The following is a 24,862-nucleotide window of genomic DNA, read 5'->3' on the forward strand; positions in this document are numbered from 1 at the left end:
CAACTAATGCCTTATTTAGTCCAAGTATGCAGCAAAGAATGCTTGGTATTCGCTTCAATTGGGTTAAAGGGGAAAAATCAGTCTAAATTGCAACCAAAATCACTTGTTAGGTGTGCATTGCTTAGTTCAACGTGTAGATTAGTCTCTTTAATGTGTAGAATGGAAGTTTCATCCCTTTGGACAGATTATGTTAAATAGGCATCATATTAGAAGATCGTCTGCTAAAACATAAATTCCTATATTCCAATCACAAAGATACTATTAAACAAACTGGCAAAATGTGACAAGGTGCCGTGTGCCTCTTAAAACCTAACCCCCACAACATCAAGTGGAGATGTGCTACAGCACCTTGATGAGCAACTTTTCAAAGTGACTATGTCGCTCATTTTTGTTGTTACAATGCCAGAAAGTATTAAGACATATCCCTGGCTAAAAGTGACTTTGGAATACCATCTGACTAAAGACTGTTTGCCATGAGTACCACAAAATCACAATGCATGGACGTATCAGAAAAAGGCACACCAACATCGTCTCAGAAGGTTGGTAAACGAGGCCAAATCTGTGTGCATTATATCTGGGAGCCCTGGGAACTTCTCTTATAGAGCTCACCAGTTAGTTTGCTCATTTAAGGCTACTCCCTCAGCTTGTGCCATTCGTTCTTGAAATAATTTCCATTCATAATGGCAACGTTTCCGCACCTGGCAGAGATTTGAACCATGTGGCATTTGTTAATTGGAAAAAACAATATCCTGAAGATGATTTTGTGATTCTACCAGGAAGTTAATGACTTGTTGAAGTTGTTCGAAAATTTACCCCTTCCCAAGGAGCTCTGCCATTTGTGGATTCTCCCTGCCACAACACAAACATGGATGTTTTACATGTCACATTTGTATGGAGTCTCATTTTAACAATACCAATTGATCAATTTGGTCTTAATCACCATTCTGCTGATTAAGAAAATCAAATCATGATGAGGTTTTTTCAGAATTTCAAAATTCTTAAAGCATCATTCATAACACTCCTGAAGGTAATTTATTTAATACTTTAATAGCTCAAAAGGAGATATGCTTCTGTTCAAGGAAAATAGAACGCCAATTTCACCTCCCCTTCTCGTAAAGAATTAAGAAGAACTCTGAAAATACTGAAAAGACACTAACAACTTTGACACCTTCAACCCCATCATGCTTTGGATATGTAAATGCATAAATTACACATCTGTTGTATTTAGACTGGAGCTTTGATACCAAAAACACAATTTCAAAATGGAGAAAGCACACGCATATTGAGATCAATTGAAGAATTAATTTCACATGCAACTTTTTGTAGATTGAGGGTAACCAAGAAGATAGAAGCTTTGCAAATAGTATTCAGAGGTCAAACTTTTGAAAAGATGACAAATCGATGGAAAACTGCTTAATAGAAACAAAAAATCTATTGACAAAAACAAGGGTGAGAACTACCTGTGAACCCAAAGAGGGGAGAAGCTTATGAACTATCCACTGAGCATCCACGACCCCAACTTTCTCATGTGCAGGCTGCCCAAATAAAGAAAATCATGGAGGCATTACAGAGCTCACCATCAGTTTTAGTACTACTCGAATCAAAGGGACTGACAAATGCGCATCTGAGGGAAGCAATAGAGCTAAGAAATTGTAGAGGGGATATAGAAACATGGTCCAGGACTTTAAAAGCACACGGCCTTAAATTGTCTATATATCCTGTACTTTAACAAAGCTGATGATAGTAGTTATGAAGTTGAGCAGTCCAGACTATTTCTCACCACTTTAAGTTATATCAAGGATTCCACAAAGCATTTTCTGCTATCCCGACATTTTCAATTTCTTTATGAAAATCCCTCCAACTGTCAAAGAATTAAACAGTACAAAAACTACCAGATACTGATATGTTAACAAAAAAAGAAATTAATAAAGACGACCGATTCTGGACACAACAGACAGCAGTTGTGCCCTCAATGGAGCTCATTCTTTGACATAGCACTCATTCTGAATATGTCCTGCTTGGTATTGTTACATCTCCTTTGGATTATCAACATCATAGGGGTTATTAGTATGAAAGAGACAGATAGTCCAAAACGATGTTTTTCTGAAGCTCTAGCTCATCGTTCAATCAAAAAAGGTAGAAAAAAGTAGCTGGAGCCCACAAAACTCCAGGAGAGAGTATTGCCTCTCTAGACATTCGAAATTATCATTGAAATGAATTCAAATAGTTTTCCCATCACCACACTACCTCTTATGGGTCATGCAAGGCCAAGCTACCCATTCCATACAACGCCACCTTTTGACTGGCCACAAGATGCAGATATGAGACCCATGTGCAAAGAAGGCACAAGAAGATTAATCCCACACAATATAGTAAAGATCAGTCTTCCTTCCTGTTGTTGGAGCTTTTCTCTTCTCCTCTCCTCCATTGAGGGCCTGGGCTTCATGTAGCTTGTCCACTTGTCAATCTGCCGCAAAGTGGGTCTCCAGCTCCAAATACCTCTCCTTGTACTCTCCATTTTCAAAATAATCCTACCATGCGTGAGTGCTATCACATTCATGCAACGTATCAGATGGTACTTAGTAGACCATGATTATAGAAATTGGGCATTGGATGGTGGCTACTATTTGCATTGCCATAGGGATCTCCGCTTTGGATAATCTTCTTGGTCTTTACGGTTTTTAAGCCACGTATGCATGCCCGTTCTGTTAAGGATAGCGTAAATTGCACCATAGATATAGGGCATAGGGTAACCCTAACCCTAAGGGGTTCATATATATATTAATGTTTATGCTCAATACAATTTAGTGTACAGTTACCAATCCTGTGAACTCCACTCTCCCCCCCGATCCTCCAACACAGTCTACCAATATTAGAATTCTCAACGCCTTGTATGCAAAGGAGGGCATTTCAAAGGCATCTTTATAGATTTGGGTGTCTCATATGCAGGGTGGTGTGCTTTCACCTTTAGATGTGGCAGTAGCCCTCTCTGGTATTAGTGATCTCTATCACTCCATTGCTTGTACCAAGAGACATGAGACTTTGAGACGTGAGACATCAACAATTAGCAGCCCTACAAAGGGAAGAGCAGAAAGGGCCTGCAGATGCTTGGATTTAGGAGTGCCTTGCTGTTGCACCAAGTGCTCAACGACAAGCACTTTTAGCTTAGAGAGCTGAGTACCCCTTTCACCAACTGGAGTCTTTTTGGATTCAAATCGGAGGGAGAGTCAATTAACATTTTCTCCCTACTCTTGGCCCTATACATGCCAGTTGACTCTGATGGAGTTTTACAGTTAGATCTTGGTCCGTCATGCAATTGCTTCAGATTGTTGTGCCTCCCTTCTCACTGCATTACTTTTTTTCCCCTACAGAAATAACTTTCTATTGATGCTTGGAAGAAAAAAAACTATACAAATCAGTCAACCATGGGTTGTTGATCATGGAAGAAAAGAAACTGGTTATCAGCCAGCCTATTTTCAGAGATCCCAGCTTACTGCCTAGAGAATCTTTGTAAAATAGGGGATAGCAACAAAGATGGACATGCATCTAGCAAATGCATCCCTTCGTAGATACATAAAAGAAACTTGCAGGCCAAGCCTTGTAGAAACTTGCTTGACTCTCACTGGTTGTCCGAGATTCTCACGTCCCACGCTCCAAGATGGCACGCAAGGTGTAGATGATGTCCTACTAGATGGCAACTAGGGCAGCTGCTAGGGTAACCTGATAGCCACCAAGCACAAGCATAAATTATCCTCTGGTGATGGCATAGGGCACTGTTGAGAAGGAGGCGTCGTGTCTTGAGCCTCTATTTGGGAGACCCACTAACCCTGGATCTTGTAAGCCGGAGAGGCTGGATTGATGGACTTTAGAGAAGGCATGACCCCCTCTGTCAACCAAGAACCGATCCCCTAAGTGAAGTCTTGCTGCTGTCTCTGGTGAGTCCCTATGTAGTGGCCAAGAGTTGCTAGCTCATAGTCAGGCATGGTCCAGCTGGGGGCATGATGTTATCATCATATATCAGGGTACTCATGTTTAGTAGAGTTTGCACATACGAGCCCGCCTCAACAACCCACCTCCATCTAGTACCCTTGCCACTACATGAGCCACTACCATGCCATTAAATATAGGAGCCACTCAGACACCATTTGGTATCGCAGGTCCATCCACACCCTTCTACATCCCTCAGATGTTCCATTAAAATATGATGTGGATGAGGTATAAGAGATCATCGTGGATGATAAAGGTGATGAAGTCATGAATCGGATCAAGCAAATAATGAGCATCGTCTTTGACCAAGATACTTGCCAAAGAAGTCTTCCTAGAAGAAAGATTATGTCATAGCCAAACTTATGAAGGATCCTTTATGTCCTAGCAACAATCTGGAGGGTCCCCCATCCAAATCCTGTTGCGGGACAACTCCAAAGAACATGCGGAATCATTTCCATATCTCTATCCACGCACGATGGCATCTACCATCTATGTGCATTGGGAAAGTCACCATGGGCCACTATCCAAACAAAGTACAAAATCTTATGTGACCTGTGGATGGTCCATAAGCTTGACCAAAATCTAGAGATCACCTCCTTGGGAACTTGCTTCTTAACCCAGTGCTTCTATCTTGAGGGAGGGGTAGCGGGAGGGCTAGGTGGGATGGCGGGGGAGGTAGGAGGGATGCCGGAGGGGCAAGGACGGAGAGAGATTAATGTCTTCAGGAGGCCTCATGGGCCTATGACACGAAATACACACCAAATAGAGTAGCTACAACATCTGAGTGAGAGAGAGAGAAAGAGAGAGAGAGAGAGAGAGAGAGAGAGAGAGAGAGAGAGAGAGAGAGAGATTATTAGAAGTCTTTGAAAGATGGAAGGCTCTATGAGACTCAAAGAAATCTGATACAATGAGCTGAAAGGGTGGTGCTACTAATCGGGTGTTTCTCCTATTCGATCATCTACCTCTCCTAATTAATTAATCTTACTCTCCTCCCTGCTATGTACCAATTAACCTATCTGTACGCGATTAACCTATCCTCCGGCTGCTGTTGTCGCTACTCCCTCCTCTGTCCAGCTTCCGCTCCAGCTTCTCCTTCTCCGTCTACTCTCCCTCTCCGGTCCTCCTTCCTCCACTCCTCCTTCCAACTCTCCCTCTTGCTTCCTCCCCTCCCTGCTCTTAGTTCCTCCCCTCCTTCCTATGCCTCCACTCCCTCCCTCTTCCTGTCCTCCTTCCTCCTCCTCCACCCATTCCTCTTCCTTTGGGGACGGCTTCACAGCCCCCCGCCTCACTTTGCTCCCCCGACCCTCTTATATACCTGGAGCGGAAGACTCTGGAAACAGTGGCTTCTTCAAGAAGAGCCACCACCATACGCCCCCCCCCCCCCCCCCTCCTGAAAGAATAGGCTAATCGTGTCACATTAATTGCTGCCCCCCAAAGAATAGGTTAATCGCGCTCCCCTCGGAACAAAGAAATTAATTAATAGGAGTTTTACTGATTGGGGGGCCCTATTCGGGTATCATCACCCACAATAAATACAACATAATCAAATCAAAGCATATCCGATCTAGTACATAAGAGAAATTTGGACTAATGGCCAAAGCTCAAGGGGGGTCTAGCGATGAAAAAGGTTGTAATGTTAGGGAACCTGTGATAGAGCGCTGACAGGGGTCCATGCGTGTGGTCCGGTGTCCATTGTGGTCTCCTAACAACAACCATGCATCTAATAAGAGCCACCATAACCCCCATCGGTTGTGTCCCCGATCTAGTGAACATGGAGGGAAGATCCCCCCAACCCAATCCGTGCGTCACCCCGCAATCGAGTCTGGTGTCACAGCCTATAGATCTCAGCCTTGCCGACTACCTCTGATTTACGGCATACTAAATAGTAAATAGGTCTAGGCTACATGGAAACAAGCCAGCCAAACTTAGTTTCACAAACTAGTCTCATTGCATAGAAATTATATTGTATCGGCCTCTGCCATTTCTACAATAATGAAAAATCATCTTTCTGCATACATGGTTTTTGCTCAGGAATCTAATCCAATTGATGAAAAGTTCACTGTTTCTAAGTTGGATAAAGAGCGGGCAGGTTTTATAAATCAGTTTGCTGATGGCTTTTCTGATGCTTTGCTTGGTGAACTTCCGCCCGAGAGACCAGAGGATCAAGGTATAGATATAGTGTCAAGCAATAGCCTACCTAATAAGCCACCATACAGGGTCAGTGCGGCACATCAGGAAGAAATAACGAGCCAGGTCAATGATCTTTTAGAGAAGGGGCTGATCCAGCCCAACACATCTCCGTACTGTTCACCGGTATTGCTTGGTTAGAAGAAAGATTATATGTGTATTGATTACCGCAGCTTGAACAAGATCACCATTAAGAATCGCTTCCCGATTCCTAGGATTGACGATATTTTGGATCGGCTTGAGGGGTTGGCGGTCTTCAGCTGCATAGATTTAAAAAGTGTTTATCATCACATTCAGATACACCTAGAGGATGTCTATAAGACATCATTTAGGACTACTTTTGGCTTATATGAATTTCTGGTGATGAGCTTTGGGCTTACATATACTCTGGCCACGTTCAATCATATGATGGACAAGTTTTTTCGGGAGCACATGTCTTTCGTTGGTACGTTTTTTGATGATATAATTGTGTTCTCGAAGAATGAGGACGAGCATAGGAAGCATTTGGCAATTGTATTTGCTGAGCTCACAAAAGAAGTTGATTGTCAATCCGAAGAAAAGTGAATTCTTCATGCAAGAAATACACTTTTTGGGACATATTGTTTCCAAGGATTGGGTACAGATGGACTCAGCTAAGGTCAAGGCAATCAGGAGTTGGCCCCCAGCCTAGGAACTCTGCAAGAAGGATGGGTTGTGGCTTACGAAAGTCGCATTTTACAGCCTCCTGAAAAGCATTTGCAGATTTACGAGAAGGAAATGCTGGCTGTAATCCATGCCCTTTCTACTTGGAAGCATTATTAATTAGGCGGTGCTAATTTTACAGTATAGACTGATCATCAATCTTTGCGGTATTTCCTCACGCACTCCAAGCTATCGGAAAAGCATATGCGATGGGCAAATTTCTTGTCCATGTTCCATTTTCAGATTATTCATGTGGAGGGCAAGAAGAATGTGGTTGCAGATGCTTTGTCCAAGAAGCCACATGTATCTGTAGTTTCTATTGATTATCATGATGCATTGGAGCCAATGAAGGGCTAGTATGCTGAGGATGAAGATTTTGCTCAGATTTTTGATGAGTTATCAAACGGGCAGCGACAAGAGCATTATGCTCTTAAGGAAGGATTTTTAATGATGCATGGCCACTTGTGTGTAACCAAGCACTTGGCCCAAAGTGATCACAAAGAGTCATTGTCACCACATTGTAAATATTCCAAAGTCAAAGCATAAGTTGACCATTTATTGATCATAATTAATGAGTTATTCTTTTATTTAATTATGTTCAAAGAGTTACCTTTATTTGGTCAAGTCTTGATTTCGGTCAAAGATACTTAACCCCAATTTAAGCCAGCCTAACCTCAGTTGGGACGATTTGGCTTCAGCCAAGATGGTTAACCACAGTTAACCAAGCAATTAAAGTGCTAACTTTGGTCAGAGAGTGTTGACTTCGGTCAATAAGACATGGCCTACGCCAAGAGGGTTAACCTTGTTAACCAAGATGTGCCAACTTCGGTTGGAGAGACTTCACCGTAATTAAGGCGCTTTGACTGACGGTCAACGCTCTTAATTATGACCAGGAGGGTTGACTCTGGTCGACTAAGAATTGTGTTCTATGTTTTGTTCATATGTTTGCTTAGTGGGGATGCCCACAGTGACTAGGATTAGTCCATAGTTTATTATTCGCATGCGAAACGCTAACAATCAATGGGTGCCATGGTTATGCGCTTTATTTAATTGTTGCAAGTATAAGAAAGGTTCTAGACTTGGGCATTGCAGAGCCTCACGAGCGATTAGGAGTTATTCGCGTGACGAAGTGCTAAGAGGACCCCAGAAGACCTTACCCATGGACATGGGATTAGAATTAGGCTAGAAATTAGACAAGTGGCAACTTGCCAAAAGAATGAGCCTTGAGCTCCCTTGTAATGGATTTACGTTTTGGATTTTTGGGAGGACAGCTTCCACGCTGAACTCTCTGTGTACAAAATCTTTTCAAGTAATAAAGTACCTTCAAGGGGGTCTAGCCCGTCGATTTGTCCTGGGCCCTAGTGTCCTGTGAGAGAGAGGGAGAGAGAGAGAGAGTTGTTTGCTGTTATGCCATGGTATGCAAGCGAGAGAGAGAGAGAGAGAAAATTGACGTAGTGGTACAACAAGCTGATTACAGTCATGCACCAGCATATGCAAGGCACTGCATTGATGCCATAGTCAGAGCGGTGGAGCATTATTTTTATTGGCCTAGTTTGCACCGAGATGTGGAAGAACATGTCATGACATGCTTGAAAAGCCATAAGGTTAAGTATGATCAACAGAAGGCACCAGGCTTGTTACCGCCACTACCGATCCCTAGCAAACCGTGGGAAAGCATTGTCATGGATTTCATCTTCGATCTTCCTCATATGCAGATTTGACTCGATGGAATCTCAACGATTATTTATTGATTCAGTAAGCAAGCTCATTTTATACCCGTTAGGAAGAAAATTACAGCATATCACATGGCACGGTTATTTATGGGATGCTGAGATCTGTTGTCAGTGATAGGGATCCTCGCATGATGAGTCTTTTTTGGAGGGGAGAGTTTGACAATTCGGGTAAGAGGGGGGTATATCACGAGGACGTGAATTGTAACGTAATTGAGTTTACGTGTGAATACCTTGGACCTTGGTGGTACGGGAATTCCGGGAGTCTTGGTACGTGTGTTAGGCTTGGGGAATTAATTTCTAGTGATCCCAGGCAAATTGTGCAATTGTTGGTGTCTTTCTTGTGCCTTGGGACAGTTTTCAAGTGATCCCAGAAGAGTGGTAAAAATCCATTTGCTATTTTTAGCTTAAAATTTGCAAGCTGTGTCCAGGGGCCAAAAACAACCCAATTTAGGTGCAACCAGGGGTCACATCAGATAAGTTACATGCAGGAGGCGTCCGGAGGAAAAAATCACCCACTCTGGTGTGTGCAGGGGGCTGCTAGGAGATTGCGATTTGATTTGTGCTGTCTCCAGGCTGATTCTGGGCAGAACTGATCAGGGCGAGCTGCTCCCGGAAGTTTGCAGGCTGTTCTGGAGCAAAATCTGCCTGGGCAATTTCTCCTGAAGCTGGATTTTGCTGTTTTCCAGGCCAGGGAGGCAGGGGATTTCATTTGGGGGTGAATCCTGCTGATTCAGGTGCCAAGGAAGCAGGGCGATTTCACCAGGAGGGGATTCCTGCTGATGCAGAGGCTAGAAGGCAAGGCGATTTCATTTGGAGGTGATTTCTGTGGATTTCCAGATCAGGTATTAATGGGATTTGGCTTTGGGGCTGTGCAGGTGCTTCCAGAGTGTGCCAAGTCAGGGGCGAATTGATTTGTGGCTGTTCCGGAGCTCCTACAGATTGGACGAATTGCTTTTTGGGTCTTCTGGGCTGTGTTTTTGTTTGCTGGCCTGTCTTTTGCTGATTTCTAATACAGACCAGGTTGTGGATGCTGTGGTTGGTTTGTTTCTGGGCAGTGGAAGGCTGGTTGTTGAGATTTTGGGCTGATTCCAAGCTGGGGCTGCTTTCCAGGTGATTGTGCGGTGAGATTGCTCACAATTGGTCAGCTGTTGAGCCTTGCTGTGCATTGCAATCCACTGGTTGTTAGTTGAGGGGCACCGTAACAGCCAAGGGCTGAGTGCTGGCCTTGCTTTCCAAGGGATTTGATGCCATAACAGCTAGGCGGGGCTGAGATTGTTGGGCGATTTCCATTGTGAGAGATGGAGGCAGGTTCTCAGAAGGGTTTTGCCTTGGATTAGATGCATGTGTTGTCATGATTGGCTAATTTTGCTGGAAGCAGAGGTTATGCTGTTATCTGGATGCTTATAGGAAGCACTCAATGCTTGTTGTAATTTATTTTCAGTGGAATAAACAATAAAGACATACCGCAAGGGGCGCCAGCTGATTTGGGGCCAATCGGTGTACTGTGTTTTGAGGAGCATGCTAGCTCCCTTGTGTTATTGTATTGCTGTGGGTGTGTTGCCAGTGGGATAATACTTACTAAGTTGTGTTTTACCGCCCTGATTTTATTATAGGCCGGTTGCAACACATATACAACATTGCAAAGAAAACATATAATCACACATTTTAACTTTTAGAATAGTGACAATGGCACATTTATGGATTCACAAATGAATCATCAAGCCTCAAAATATTAAAGACACTCTTACAAAAGTGCTCAAGAGGTTTCAGATGAAGGGGTAACAAGGAGTAAAAATCAAATGATGAGTGTGTCATGTGGAACAGCCTATGGAACATTTATTTATTAAAAAAAAAAAAAGTGAAATCTTTATATTTCTTTGTGGGAAACAAAAACCCACCAATAAGTACAAGGGAAAAGTTTTAACAAGTAAAACCTCAAAGAAAAAGTCATGAGGTAGCCAAGTAAAATATTACATATCAAGCTGGAGGAGAATCAAACACAGCATCCTCCAGCTTCAAATTGTTGCTCTGTAAAAACTGATGCAGCGATAAAACCACACCATCAATAAACACAAGCTGTTTTTTGCCCTTATGATTCTTCTTGATATAGGCTGGTACCCGAAATTTTTGAATCAAAGGGTCAAAAACTTGTTGTAACATGGGATGGAAAGATTCCAATAAAAAAGGTACTTCTGCATCCCTGACAGAAGAAAGCTCTGGCACAGGCATCAAAGGCATAGGAGCTAGCTCAACGTCCATGTCTTCCGATAAAGAAGCTACATCTGATGAAATAGGGTTCTGCATTTGAGCTTCATTCGGAGGATCAATCTGAATAAGAGCAGGGGTAGTATCCTGAGAGAGAGCATGCACATCCATATCATGAATAGAAGGAAACTGATGGTGCTCAACAAGAGTGCAATCCTGAGCTTTTTCAGCAAGGGGAAGATTTGCTTGTGATTTATCAACCTTCCTCCAGTAGTGCTTCGGAGCAGTAGAGGACTTCATCAAAGAAGCCATAGCAGAAACCGGAGGAGAAGGGAGAGTAACCTTGACAGCTGAAGAAGGAGCAGGTGGTATGGGCTTGGATATGGAAGGGCAAGCACGTGCAAAATGGCCAACCTGTCAGCACCGATAACATGCAGTGGGGAAAGATGCAAAATGGAGCCTGATGCGCATCGGATGAGCAAATCCCAAATCAAGATCCAGAGTAGATGGCACGGGCTGCGTCATATCCTGAATGCAAAGACGAACATCACGAGAGGCTTGCAAGAACTCCTGTCTTGGAATATGGAGAGGCCTTCCCAAAAAAGCTGCAAGAGTTGTGAGATGCTGAAGAAGAGGCACATGCAGCGCTTTGAGAGTAATCCAAACCGGACAGGGAGTCAGAAGTGTCGCAGAAGGATCGAAAAGTGGATCCCAGGGCATAACATAAGCAAAGAAACCCGCTCTAGGAACACCAGCATCATTGACAAGGCGCTCTACCACCTCAGTCGAAGAGCACTGGGCATAGTAAAACCCTTTGCCTAGAAAGAAAAAGGAAGAAATACAGTCCAGACCCACCGCAACATCAGCCCAATTATGGAGCTGAGCTGAGGATAAAACCCTGCCCATAAAGTAGAGGCAGACTCCAAATTGTTGAGCTTGTCGAAGACCAGAGACCAAAAGGGCAGAATCCAAGGAGCAAACAAGCGGGAAACTCGATGAAGGAACTTCTGTGACAGAGGCAGAGCACAATTGGCGAAGAGATCCAGCTGGAGTGAAGAAGAAGGGCCATTAGAACCATCCAGTTTTGCCGATTTGACGAGAGGAGAGGCAGGCAGACCACCATGTTTTCGGCGAAGAAACACACGAGTAGGAGCAGAGGCAGAGGGAGGTGCCGAGGCGGAGAAGATAAAAGAGGGAGGAGGCTGCATAGGGGACTGTACGGGCTGTACGGTCGGAAGGCCGTACGTCAGGACGGACAGTACGGAAGGGTCCACAGCGAACGAACGCTGTACGGGGGGCTGTACGGGAGGTTGTACGGGGGGCAGAGGCAGGGTGAGCGAAGGTGGTACGGAAATCCATACAGCTGACGGTAGCTGTACGGAAGACGGAGCAAACAGCAGAGGCGTGGCAGGGGACTGTACAGACGGAGATTGTACGGACGGAATCAGGGCGGAAGACTGTACGGACGAGGCTGGCTGTGCGGAGGAGGAGATCTCCATCGCGCTCCTTGATTGTAAACACACACACACTCATCACCCACACACACACACACTTTTGCCTATGGAAAATTCACTAGATGTTGCCAAGCCATCCTCATGCTTGGAGTTCTTTAGAAGTTACCTATTGTCTTCATGAGCGGCCCAAGTTCATTATGAGGGAAATGGAGTTCCTTGGCAACACTGCTTCAAAGGGTTTGGCTATGATGAGGGAAGATGCATGCACATAAGATTCGTGGCTGCATGGGTTAAGAACCAATTTCTCGATATATACCGTTAACAAGTCCTTTGCTACTCCAAACATAGAGAGAATTTCAGAATTCAAAACTGATAGAGAATGCTCAGCAAGGCCCCTTGTGATGGCTACAGATGGGGGACTGCTGTCCATGGCATGAGAGGGACAAGATGAGCAAAGGAGAGCTCAAGGAGTGAACAACCAGCAAGAAGGAGATTTGGGTATCAAGAGAGGTAATAACTCATCAAATGGCAACAACAGCAAGGAGGGGTGGCAAAACCCCCTTCAATTAAGAAGCAATGCAGATCAGTTTTACCCTATTTTTTGCCTCTTTTTTAGGTATGCATCTTGTACACAGATTTTAATTGACAGGTCTTCTTGTGACCATGATTGCAAGCAAGCATGAAAGTGATTGATTGAGACAGGATGGACCTGGAGAAATTAGCTCACATGTATGGTTCTTTTGTGATGATGGGTTCAGGAAGAAGATCTCAGAGGGGTGTTGAAGTGGGTGGCTTACAACCTAGTATCTAGCTCTTCTCAAGAGCCATTAAAGTAGGCTAGTTTCTTGTTATCATGATACGAATATGCTTGGATAGCTTGGCTATAATCATTCTCCATGAAGAAGGAAAGGTTGAAATATGTACTTTTCACATGATGCTAGCAGGGGCTTCCAATGCTTTTTGAACTTTTCATGTTATAAAGGGAGGCATATTTCCTCATTTCACTGTTTTGCTTCCACCGGCATGGTGAACGGTTTAGTGCTGTTGTAGGCCTTGTGGAGAATCTAGTAGGAGAGGCCTAAATTCGGATTCAGGAGGAGAGTGCCATGTAGCAGAGGAGTTATCCCACATATGATGGGTTGCGGAGAGGGCATGAGGGAATGGGCATGGATTGTATCAGACGATGTTGATCGTTGAAGTTATACAAGTGTAATTGACTTGCCCATCCATTCAACTAGGTCCCAGTCATCACTATTTTTCCCACACCTTGGGGACAAAAGAAGTATCCAGAAGAACAACTTAGAGATGTCAATTCTCGTTGACCAAATTAACCACGTCTCTTAACTTTCAAATTTCCAATTTAATCTCAAACACTGTTGTAGGATCTTCATCGTCCTCCATGTCTACATCCATTATTGGGCCTTGAGAAGACATAGGTTCTTGAGTATTTGCCATGATCTTATATCATTCTACCATAGAGGTTCTCACATAAATCAGGCCAAAACCATAACACTTTCACGACTTTTCTGATTCTGCTCTTGCTCAATTGTATGTTTAACTACCAACTATGCTGATACAAAGCCTCACCGCTCCTACGGTTCAGTCAAATTTTATTATGCAACTCTATTATAGGTCTTGGAAGGCCGATCTGTTGGCAATATCAGTTACGCTGCTCAATAACTCAACTTCTATGTACTGTTACGTGCTTGAGAGCTCTAGCAAGAGCCGTCGAAGGCAACACTCCTCCCTGCTTATGAACTCAAAAACGCTATTCAAATCTTATATCCCTTGAGAAAAGGATTCTGGTAGCCACACAATCAACAAGGCAATTTCTGTGCGATTCAGTAGATACATTCTGCTCACAAAAGTGCAACGGGCAATTGTTTCACATCAAACACAGTACATAGAATAACTAGTGCAAGCAAATCTTGCTGAACGTGAGCAAAAGCAGAAGTTGGCATTGAGCCTTAAGCTCTCCTACCTCCTTTATAATAACATTCTTAGCCTTTCAGGTTTTCAAAAAGCTAAAGGTTGGAAAGCTTCATCCAAGCTTTCTTATGCTCTTTGAATTCTCTCTCTCACACTAGAAAGGACTCCCTCCAGCCCACAGTTATATCCTCCCACACTAAATGCAACGATCTACTCTGATACCACTTAGATGACTTCCTCTTTGACTCAGCTAGCCAAGATCAACCTCCCCGAATTGTAGGCTATGGACCGCCAAACCATAGAGTGCAATATCTCAAAATTCATCATCCAACCCATAAAGCCATCAGCACACCCCTAGCATTGAAGGTCATAAGAACCCTAGCTCAGCAAAAAAGCCCTATCCAGGAAAGTTGCATCAAACGAGTTTGCCAGCCAATGCTATGCCACTAGCAGCATCCACACGTTGATCAATGTGTCCTAACACTAAGCCCTAATGCCAATATATAGCCTCAGGATATGGTTAAATATAGCACAAAGGGCTCCATTCCTATCTAGACCTCCTTCTAGCTATTACTTTTATCAGGATCGTAACCCACTGACTCCGCCCACAATGGCCTCCGTTGATCCACAGGTGAGTCACTAACTAACCTGAGTTTGCTAGCAATGTGGTAATACTCCCTGGACTGCATGGCAATACCTCTTGTCCCTATCTTAAATTATCTTACTAGCTTGCTGGTAATCTCAGCAGTACATAAAAATCTGCATGTATGCATCGAACTGCAGTGTCAATAATTCCCAAATAGAAGCAGTTTTCCTCAGTCAAAGCCAGCATGCACGTGGACCACAGACTATTATATAAAAAATATTTCTATAGAAGTCAAACTCAATGAAATGTAACCATGTGCAACCAAAGTAACATAAGATGATAAATGGCAGAAACTTCTACAGAAATAAGTTTTGATGTTCCATATATCCTAAAAGTAAATATACTTACCTCCACACACTTTCCCAAGGCAAAATCCAAACCCCAACCATGAACTAGGTCATTCTGAAAAGCCCACAATACTTAGATAAGTCCATAATCTCTAAGTAGCATCCATCCTAATATATTTCACTGATCATTTTGATCAAATGTAGCTAGAACTTTTCAAATAATTTTCTTTATAATTTTTGTGAGACCTAGGGCTAAAAGATACCACCCAAGCAAACAAGAAAGAGGAAGGGCATAGTAACAGCTAGGCAACAAAGTTTTGTACCTGTATCAGGTGCCAAACACATTTCCATGCAGTTTTTGAAAAAACAGGGGCCATGATCTCAACAAACCTGTACAAAAAGATATTGAAGGAAGGAAGCTCCAGAATAATTTATCTAAACTATTTGATATCAAGACAAAGCCAGGGATATCGCTTATACTTCTGCATATCCCTGGGCTGGAGACAAAAAAATATAGCAATACTGCATCCTCAAGAAAGAGCAGTTGGCATACCCTGTACATGGAGGCTTGGAAGGGTCCTTGCATCGGCCAGATTTCTCTACAGTCATCCTGGAATTAAAAACCAATCAAATTCAAAGCGTTGACAAAACAAAAGAGACAAATGCTGAATTCAGAGAACCCTTCACAAACTTGTAAAGCATAAGATCTCAAGGACATCAAAGTGATATAGAAAATATGGAGTTTTCACCTGTGCACTTCAGAGTTAACTAAGCGCATTGTCATTTTCCAGGTCAGCCTTTTATTTCGTTCTAAACCAGGCTGAGAGATTTCTAGGCCATGCTTCCTGACAAGATGTATATACCTGAAGCATTAAATAGGTCAGTTGGTTGTAAACTAGAACAAACATATGTGTATCATCCAGGTTGAAAATCGTCCATATCTCTCACATTACAATTAAAAATTGTGTGACCTTTTTGATTAAGTGTTACAGTAGAACTACCAAGGATCAAAACACCACAGACACTGCCTAAGTAAACAATATCTCACTGAACACTTGGGATAGATAGAAGTTTGGTTCAGCGAATGCGTGACCACTTGATTTTAACAGCTATGGTGACGATACTTGTAAAGGCAACAGACTATTACAACGTTCTTTACTTAAGTTTCATAAGTCCTTTCTATTACGAGAACAGAAATGATGGAAATGCATGTGAGGGGATGCTCAAATTAAAATATAAGTATAAGTGTGCCTAACAAATTTCTGGGAATCCAAGACAGTTCACATATCTTGGTGCTACAGATACATGATTGGAAACTTGAACATGCTATGCCTTCAAGTGGGAGAAGACCCTATCTTGGTCCTTTCCAATGTATCATGGGCAGACATTTGGAACAAAAACTATGATGTCTTGCAGGTATTACACGGAAGGCATGACTAACAAATCACATACTATAACATTTGTCTTGTATTTCTTTTCCAGGTCAACTTCCATGGTACCCTTCATTTAAATCTTAAACAAAGACATAAAGAGCAATGAACTATACATGGTCAAGACTCAAATTACGATGACAAGCAATTTGGACTTTATTAAAGATCAGCTTCTTGCCTACTATCTTATTACGTTTTATGTATTGTAGAACTTCGGGAAAAGGTATGCCAACAAATTCTATGCTTTGCATAACAACTGTTCAATTAATTGACACAAGGACTACTTTTTACCAATGTGCTAGGAGGTTGTGCAGTAGCAAGGACTTGGAACTCAATGAGTGTGCTTTTCCATGTGTTTTTGGTCTTGTGGAGAATCTTTGCTAGTTAATGGATGTTAATCAACTCCCTTTTGTTACTCTCTGGATACTGGCGCTTTGAATCTCTCTCACCATTCATGCTCTCTGGTTATTAGCTTAATCAATTTCACAGAATTTAACAAAGAAAGGACCAAAGATTGATTGTTCCTTCACCTAAAGAACACATTACCAGTCTAGATAGATGGTATGCTTTATTTGATTGAATGAGATACTCACGCTTCTGCGTCAAAGTTGTCCAAACCCAGGTCTTCATCCCATATAAATATGTACTCGAATGGTGCCACCACATCAGGATGTAAGAAACGTTTTGCAAACCACCTGTCCATACATAAAAAACCCACAAACCATCAATTCATCAAGGGGAAAGTTACTTCTTGTCCTATATGAAAAAGCTGCCAGGATGAATGCCCAATGTTACGAAATGCTACTAAGGTATTTCGTAACAATAAGTAGAGCCACAGTAATACTAACCATTTTGTTTGTTTTCGTGCACTGATATGAATAACCTTTTGTGCCCAATCATATTGCTCCCATTCGCTTGTGTGGCCATCGTAATGAAACAGCACAATTGTCCAATTTTTGGAGAACTGAACATCATTTTCACCTAAATGTGAGGTTAACAACATCTATTTGCGTTCATGAGACTTTCTAAAGCCAAATAAGTCGTAGATATATTGAGACCTTTGAAATAGCAGCATTAATAATCTCCCTTTGATCAATGCCCACGGTGAAGGTCACCAAGTACCTTGGCTTGAATGGTAGATCCTGCAAGACATTTTTCGTGTTTTTAAATTAAAAAAAACTCTATCTCATTAATTAAAGTCTCCGATAACCTCTTGCTATGGGTAAAAATATGGGAATAATGACATTGAAGGATGATGTGTGTGCTTTGAGGTGTGCATCCAAAAGAAAGAGGTATAACTCAATGGTTAAGGAAGATTTAGCCCACTCTCGTGGTCCCTCATGGAGTGCTAGTCGGACAATAAGTAGCAAGGACATAGAGATAAGCTCCGGAGTACAAGTAGCCATTGAACCAGCCAATGCTAGTGGCAATGGGTGTCTCTTGACGTGCTACCTATGTTGTTTTCTCTTCTCTTTCGAGTTTTGTCTATCTTGTCTCCAAAATGCAACCACACATGCAGAGTTCGGCCAAAATTATTTCTAAGGAAATGCTTTGACGAGATTAAAGGGTTTACTGATAGCATGTGCCACCACACTTACACAAGCAAAGGAGAGCAATAAAGCTAGAACATCCCCATACCCTTGCCATTATGTGTAGGTTTGTCGGCTTTAAAAATGTATTTTAAAGGCAGTAAATTGGTCTCTCTTGGGATTCACCCATGTGTTGTGAATAAAAGGGCACACCAATAAGCTTATCCTTTTAAATAGGTTAACCTTTCTGCTTAGTCCTTATTAGCCGAGTGCAGGGCTATTTATGATTTGCAATGGTTGTCATAGATGGTGGGATGAATCCAAAGCACTGGTTTGGCATGGTTGTCATAGATGTTGAGATGGATTCAAAGCACAGGCATAGGTGGTGGGTTGAATTCAACCTCTTATTGTTCCATGGGGCTTCAATACTATGCCATCCTTGCTTTTATTACCTCTATGAGAAAGAAACAATTATGAGTATGCTTTTAGTGAAAAGAATGTATTGCAATGCATAAAAGGGCTTTGCTCGATTCACTATACCATTCTCCCTTCACTTAATGTGAATGTTCCCCCCCCCCCCCCTTTTTTTTAAGTTTAGCTATGCAATATCCTCTTCCCTTTTGCCTGTCTACTCCATTTCTCAACTAACGCTCCTGGATTTTGCAATTTTTATTTGGGTAAGGATATGTTATTAACAAAAATGGGCTCACAGCAAGAGCAAGGATCTCTCTCTCTCTCTCTCTCTGTCTCTCTCTCTCTCACACACACACACACACACACACACGCACACACACACACGCACGCACGCACGCACGCATGCATGCACGCGCACACACACACACACGTGTGCACATGCACGTGCATGCATACGAGCACAAACACATTTTTTGTGTGTAAAAGCATGTGTGAGCGTGGACACACACTTTTTGCACGTGTGTGTGTTTGCGCGCATGCTGCACGCACGCACATACTTTTTTGGGGGTAAGCAATTGTATTCATTAGACAAAATGCCCATGCACACTCACACGCGTTCGCACACACACACACACACGCACATGCATGCACACACACACGCACGCGCATGTACACACGTCCTTTTGGCCTTAAGAAAATGTACCTCCCAAGCGTGATTAAAGAGGTTTAACGATGGTCCACATGTTTTAAAACCTAATTGGATTCAATAGGTATTGTAGGAGCTATTGTGGAGAAACAATGCCAAAATATGAAAATAAGAGATCATGAATATCCATGCGACCATGCCATGGCCTATTGAAAGCAAAGTTACGTGGGGGGGAGATAGATAGATAGATATATATATATTAACGTCTCTAAAAGGCCAGACGGCCTATGAGACTAAAACAGTTGATACATCTGCTAGTGTTGTCTCATCAAAGAGAGAGAGAGGAGAGAGAGAGAGAGAGAGAGAGAGAGAGAGAGAGAGAGAGAGAGAGAGAGAGAGAGAGAGAGAGGATGAGCTCCAAGTCTAGTGTTCATTAAAGCTCAAATTAACAAATGAATGTGGGAGGCTTATTAAAGATAAAATTTTCCTAGAATAATAGGATGCTTTGCAAAAGAAGGAACTTAACTCTAACAATGGGATGCTCTGTTGAAGATGAAAGTTGTTAAGGGAATTCTATTTTCAGTATTGTTTTCAAGGTATTTAAAATGGTACTTGCCTTAAATGCTTGAAATTGTTTCCAAGGGAATTCTATTTTCAGTATTATTTCCAAGGTATATAAAATGGTACTTGCATCAAACTCTTAAATTAGTTAAATTTAAATTGGTAGTGTATAAATAAGTCCTCAAACATTGGAAAAACAAACTTAAACGGATTAGTAAGATGCAATCATGGACTCAAGGAAAGATATTTGAGGGGGATTTAATGGTTAGATTCTTCTAGATTTTTGAATAACCTTTGCTTTTTAAGATCCCTTTACAATATGGAAGCTTTTTAATTTAAAGCTAATGCTTTGTATTTATTGTCATAAAAGCAAATAACTCATCTCTCTCTCTCTCTCTCTCTCTCTCTCTCTCTCTCTCTCTCTCTCTCCGATTGCTTAGTTTAGACACTCCTTTCATGGCTGTTTAACTATTTTGAAGTTCCTATATTATTATCAATGCTTGATCTATCACATAATGAAATACAAATGGAAATAGGAAAGGCTTGTTGGCTAAAAATGTCTCAATCATAATAATCGTCATGAATAGACCCTTATGTAACCTAGGTCGTCGACTCAAGATCTATTGTATAACTTCAATAATCCCTTAGTTATTTAGAACTATGGAGAGAATAAGCACTAATCCACCTTACTAGGTAATGATATTTCAGGCCTCCATAGTATCCAAGGAATTTTCTTGAACATTCTTTCAATTTTAACACAAAGAGGCAACAAAATATACAGCATACAACTTAAGTTTCCAATAAGGACAAGAAAATAACTTTTCAATATAAACAGACAAGAAAAATACAAAGCCAATGTTAGCAAACCATGTTAAATTTAAGGCTTAGAAGAAGAGTAACTGTTGTCTTCAAGCTTTTATAACAAATAAACAATAATCTTGTTTTAATCCTCAACTTTTGACATTGAATTTAAGATGAAGACATACCTCTTCAGGCTTACCCCATAACCTTCGTAAGTATAGGTCTGTCTTTGGAACAACAATCCTTGGGGGTAGAAGCTCTACCGCACGGGAGTAGTTTTGATAAATAACCTACAAAAGGACAAAGTATCTAAAATTATTTACCTTTACAAACTCATATGATGTATAAAATTTACAACATCATGATAAATGTGGCTTAAGATGTATGATCTATGAGATCCTTAAATGATATAATTTACGTTATTCTATAAACTATTAATTCTACACTTTTGATAGAACATGTCTTTGTAACTTAACTTCACATGTAAAAAAGAAAGAAACAACTAACATAAGGGCACGGCACGCATGTGATATAAAATCATTTATTGGGTGTTTACCCTATAAAGGAGAAAGTGTAGGTAGTCTCTTCCTATGTGTTCATAGTTCCTCATTTTTTATAAAGCATACATTTGCATCATGATCCGTAGATAGACAATGCTAATACAAACAAGAGCATTTACAAGGCGGGTGCTAGCTCGGTGCTAGAGGTAAACATCAAGGAAGGTAACTCTAAGTAGGACTAGAGAGGCTCTTCTTTTCAACTACATACCGCCATTATTTGGTGTCTTATGAATACACCAAAACTTGGGCACTATAAGACATATTTTTCTCTTTATTTATGCTCTCTCCATGCACAAAACTTTCATCACATGATTCACCAAAAATATATGTTAAATAAGAGAGTTCAACACAAGGGGCTTTATGGACTCGTTTGTAAAATATGGGTCCCTTGAATAACTTTTAAAAATATCCAACTTTTAAATGAAAATACAAATGACAAAAACTAATTTGGGTGATAGTCTTTCTTTGAAATTTAAAGAGAGAAACTTAAAATAGCATGTTTTCCAACAATAGATGTGGTGGCACAAACCTCCCATGATTTAAAACTGCATGAGGTATACCAAACTATCAAAGCAAAGTAGCCCTGATATAAGAGCACTGAGAGGAGAGCCCCCTTCTTTTATTACACTGGTAGTATATGCTAGCAATCAATTGAGTTGTAGAGGTTGGAGGCCTTCTAGAGCACCCCATTGCAGGGGGGGTTGAGATTTCAACTAACCTACAGAAGAACTTTTAAAAGAGAATCTAGAAATCCCTCAAGAATAGAAATTTCACATTCTTCTTTTGTTTTTCTATTCATGGCGGGATTGCATTGAACCTATGGAGATCTAGGTTCGGAGCCAACCCTACTTGTCCTTGTTGCCTTTTTGCTATGGAGTCAGTTGAACATTGCTTATAGGATTGAAGATAGGCCGTGATTATTTGGAGGGGGATAGCCAGGATTTCAGTACTTTCATTCATTGCCCCTTCTTCATGATGTGGGGTTTAGTTGCTTGGCTTTCTCTTTCAAGGCCTTAGGTCTTCTATGAGAGATTGGAGTACTCTTGGGCTTTATCGATTCAATGCCACTTAGTTGAGCCATGCTCTCTAGATGATGTTCTACCTCATCCTTTGTGCATGCCTTTGTGGGCTTCTCTTGGGAGATACTATAACCTAATGCCATTTGATCTTCACTAAAATGCAAAAAATTAAGCTATGTCTTACTTTATGGAGGGGAGAAATATTAATTATGCATAAGACATGGCACCAAAGACAAGGAAAGTGGGAAGAAAAGGCCACAAGGGACCAAATTGAAAACATGGCAAGGGAGGCTAGGGACAAGAAACTATGTAGGCAGAGGGATAGAGAAGATGTAAGGGAAGAGTAAAAAGTTTTGCAAATGTGAGGGGAAAGACACAAAAAGAGGATTTTTTTTTCAAAATAACCTCCCCACCTGATTAAAGCTCATCATTTTCCTTTCTTGCAATGTTGGAACTTGCTACCCTTCACCCTATTGCATGGATCCCCTTTGTTCGCCCCCTTGCACAAACAAATAATGAAATATGGTACTCACTTTGGATTGGTCTTTTTATCAAATTCTGTAGACTCGTCTACATGTGTACCTCTGAGGTGTATTTCTTCCCACTTTTAAGTGCGCTTATTTTCATAAGCATAACATATGAGATGGATACATTTCTCATGTCATGGAAAGAATAGAAACTTACTTACATAGTGTTGTGTTTGTCTCTTTATAGAATGTATCTATTATGGCAACTACCACTTCCATGACACATATGATTGTTCAGTGGTTATGAGGCAATGTAGTTCCTTCTCATTTGTAACCAAAATGATTTCAAAATATTGTGAGAGAATACCTTTAAAAAAGAAAATCATTCCCCTACACTTGGGGGGGGGGAATGAGTCTGTTAATTAGGTTGTGGTGGGTTGTGAGAGATATAGGTGAAGAGAGCAATAGATTACATGTTTTTCTCCTTTGCCTCTATATGTTTTTTCCAAGCATAGAATTTTATTTCAAGCCTTATAGAATTAAAAGCTATTTTGCTTAGTTTACTCTCCTCTACCCCCCCTCCCCCCCTCCTCTCTCTCTCTCAACATGTGCTTTCAATGTGCATCTTAGAGTGTTTCATATGCAATTTTATATTGCATGTATTCACATGTATGCATATTCTCTTCCTATTCTCTTAAAAATTAGCTCCACATAGAATGGAATCTCTATCTATTGTGCATTTTCTCTATAGACTTATGAGCTTTGAAATTTGAGAGACACATTTAAGGGAACGTGTGCCTATTAATGTAAATCCCAAAGTGCCAAGAGTGGAAATTTGTTCGAGGGGTGACATGGACTCGGTTGGGTTTTCCTCCCATCTTCTCTTACTCTAAAGTGTTCTTCCCATTGGATATTGATCTTGTGCCTTCAACCTCTAAATGGGAAAAAGTGAATCCAGTTGGCTTGCAAGTCAAGCTTTGCCAAAATTGAAGCTAAACATTCACTTCTTGGTTATCGTTACAAGCTGAATTTTGGGGTGGGGATCAAGGTGAGGTTTGAGGTCTTTATCATTGTGCCCCTATATGCTTAAAAGGTCTAAGGTTGACCTTAGCGCCATCCCTTAGTTCACATGACAGGTCTTCACATATATTGCAAGTAGACCTCCTTTATGTACAAAAGGTTATATCTTAATTGCCACATAAAATGAAAGCCTCGTGGCCCCTCAAAGGCCTAAAAACAAGAGAAGCAACCTTCTACCGAAACAGGTCCTACCTGCAGTGCCCTCCACTATTGCTGCCATAAAAGGAAGAGCCTCGTAGTATCACTTCCATCCCCTTACATCTCTCATCCTTTCGATCCCCTTCTTTCTATCTAGGTTGAAGGTAGACTGACGAAATAGCTTGGTGGTTGTGTATAGACATGATCAAATCCTTCCGAGAAAGTGCACACTGCTTTTGCAATACCAATCACCTATAGAAGAGAAATGTGATATCATTGTCAGCCAAGCATACTCGCTTGTCGGGAATTCGCCTACCCTTGACCATCATATAGGTGCCAAGGTTGGCTTGACAACCATCGGCCCCTAAATAGCTCGCTCAATCATCGTATCGCTCTTGCTCATCATTCCTTGATCGTCCGTTCTTTATTCCGTCGTTGTTCACTGATAATTAGCTATTCTGGTACGAGGGTGGCTTTAAGTCCATCACACGACTGATTTCGAGCAGTGAGAACGCTGACAAATAATTTTTCCGTTCAGATTGTCTCTAGTTAAGTCTCTAGTTAACCGATTCGATGAACGAGCAAACAGATGTGCTGAAAATAACAGCTAATAATGAAAAGAAACGAAACTGAGAGATCAACGTGTGGAAAGTTGATCTTCCAATGTGGGCCGATTTGGAAATTGAGCATAGACTTTAGTAAGAAATTCGTAGGGCTTTCGTGGTATGGTCCGTTCGATAAGGATGATGCATACCGTCGGAGGCGGGCAATTGCAGGGCGGTGCAGGAGCTTCCTGATCGATCAAGACTGTGCTCGACGTAAGTAAAGTCGTGAAGCCATACTGCACACCTTAACATTGCAACACCGTTGTAATGTTCGCTAAAATGAGGATAGGATATAACAGACAAAACACAAACTTTAAAACTTAAATGCATTATAATTCCTTGGTGTTTGATGCGTTGAGAAGATCCGTGTTTCGAGAGGAGGTCAGTGCTCTCCTTTGCCTTGAGAATGCGTTTCAGGGAGTTGAAAAATATACTCTGGTAGATGTGATTCCGATCAAAATTCCGACGGAGATGCCAAGGACAGCCGTGAAAAGAACCTTCAT

At 41.6% G+C, this 24,862-nt stretch overlaps 1 protein-coding gene across 1 annotated transcript; it reads right to left on the bottom strand.

Annotated features, from left to right (window-relative positions):
• Nucleotides 1-224: 224 nt before the first annotated feature.
• LOC147883715 (uncharacterized) lies at nt 225-24,862 on the bottom strand. Its single transcript, XM_087398834.1, has 13 exons — nt 24,794-24,862; nt 24,509-24,595; nt 20,676-20,780; nt 17,598-17,681; nt 17,388-17,503; nt 17,133-17,234; nt 15,859-15,972; nt 15,663-15,719; nt 15,433-15,499; nt 15,171-15,224; nt 1,461-1,535; nt 814-849; nt 225-698 (listed from the first exon to the last, which is right to left on the bottom strand). The coding sequence occupies exons 1-13, from the start codon at nt 24,860-24,862 to the stop codon at nt 606-608; spliced, it is 1,059 nt and encodes a 352-aa protein (XP_087254960.1). The 3' UTR covers nt 225-605.

This window comes from Dipteris shenzhenensis, chromosome 27, assembly GCF_047967505.1.
Source record: "Dipteris shenzhenensis isolate YYH24624 ecotype China chromosome 27, Dip_SZ_1.0, whole genome shotgun sequence".
In the NCBI taxonomy this organism is placed as follows: domain Eukaryota; kingdom Viridiplantae; phylum Streptophyta; class Polypodiopsida; order Gleicheniales; family Dipteridaceae; genus Dipteris; species Dipteris shenzhenensis.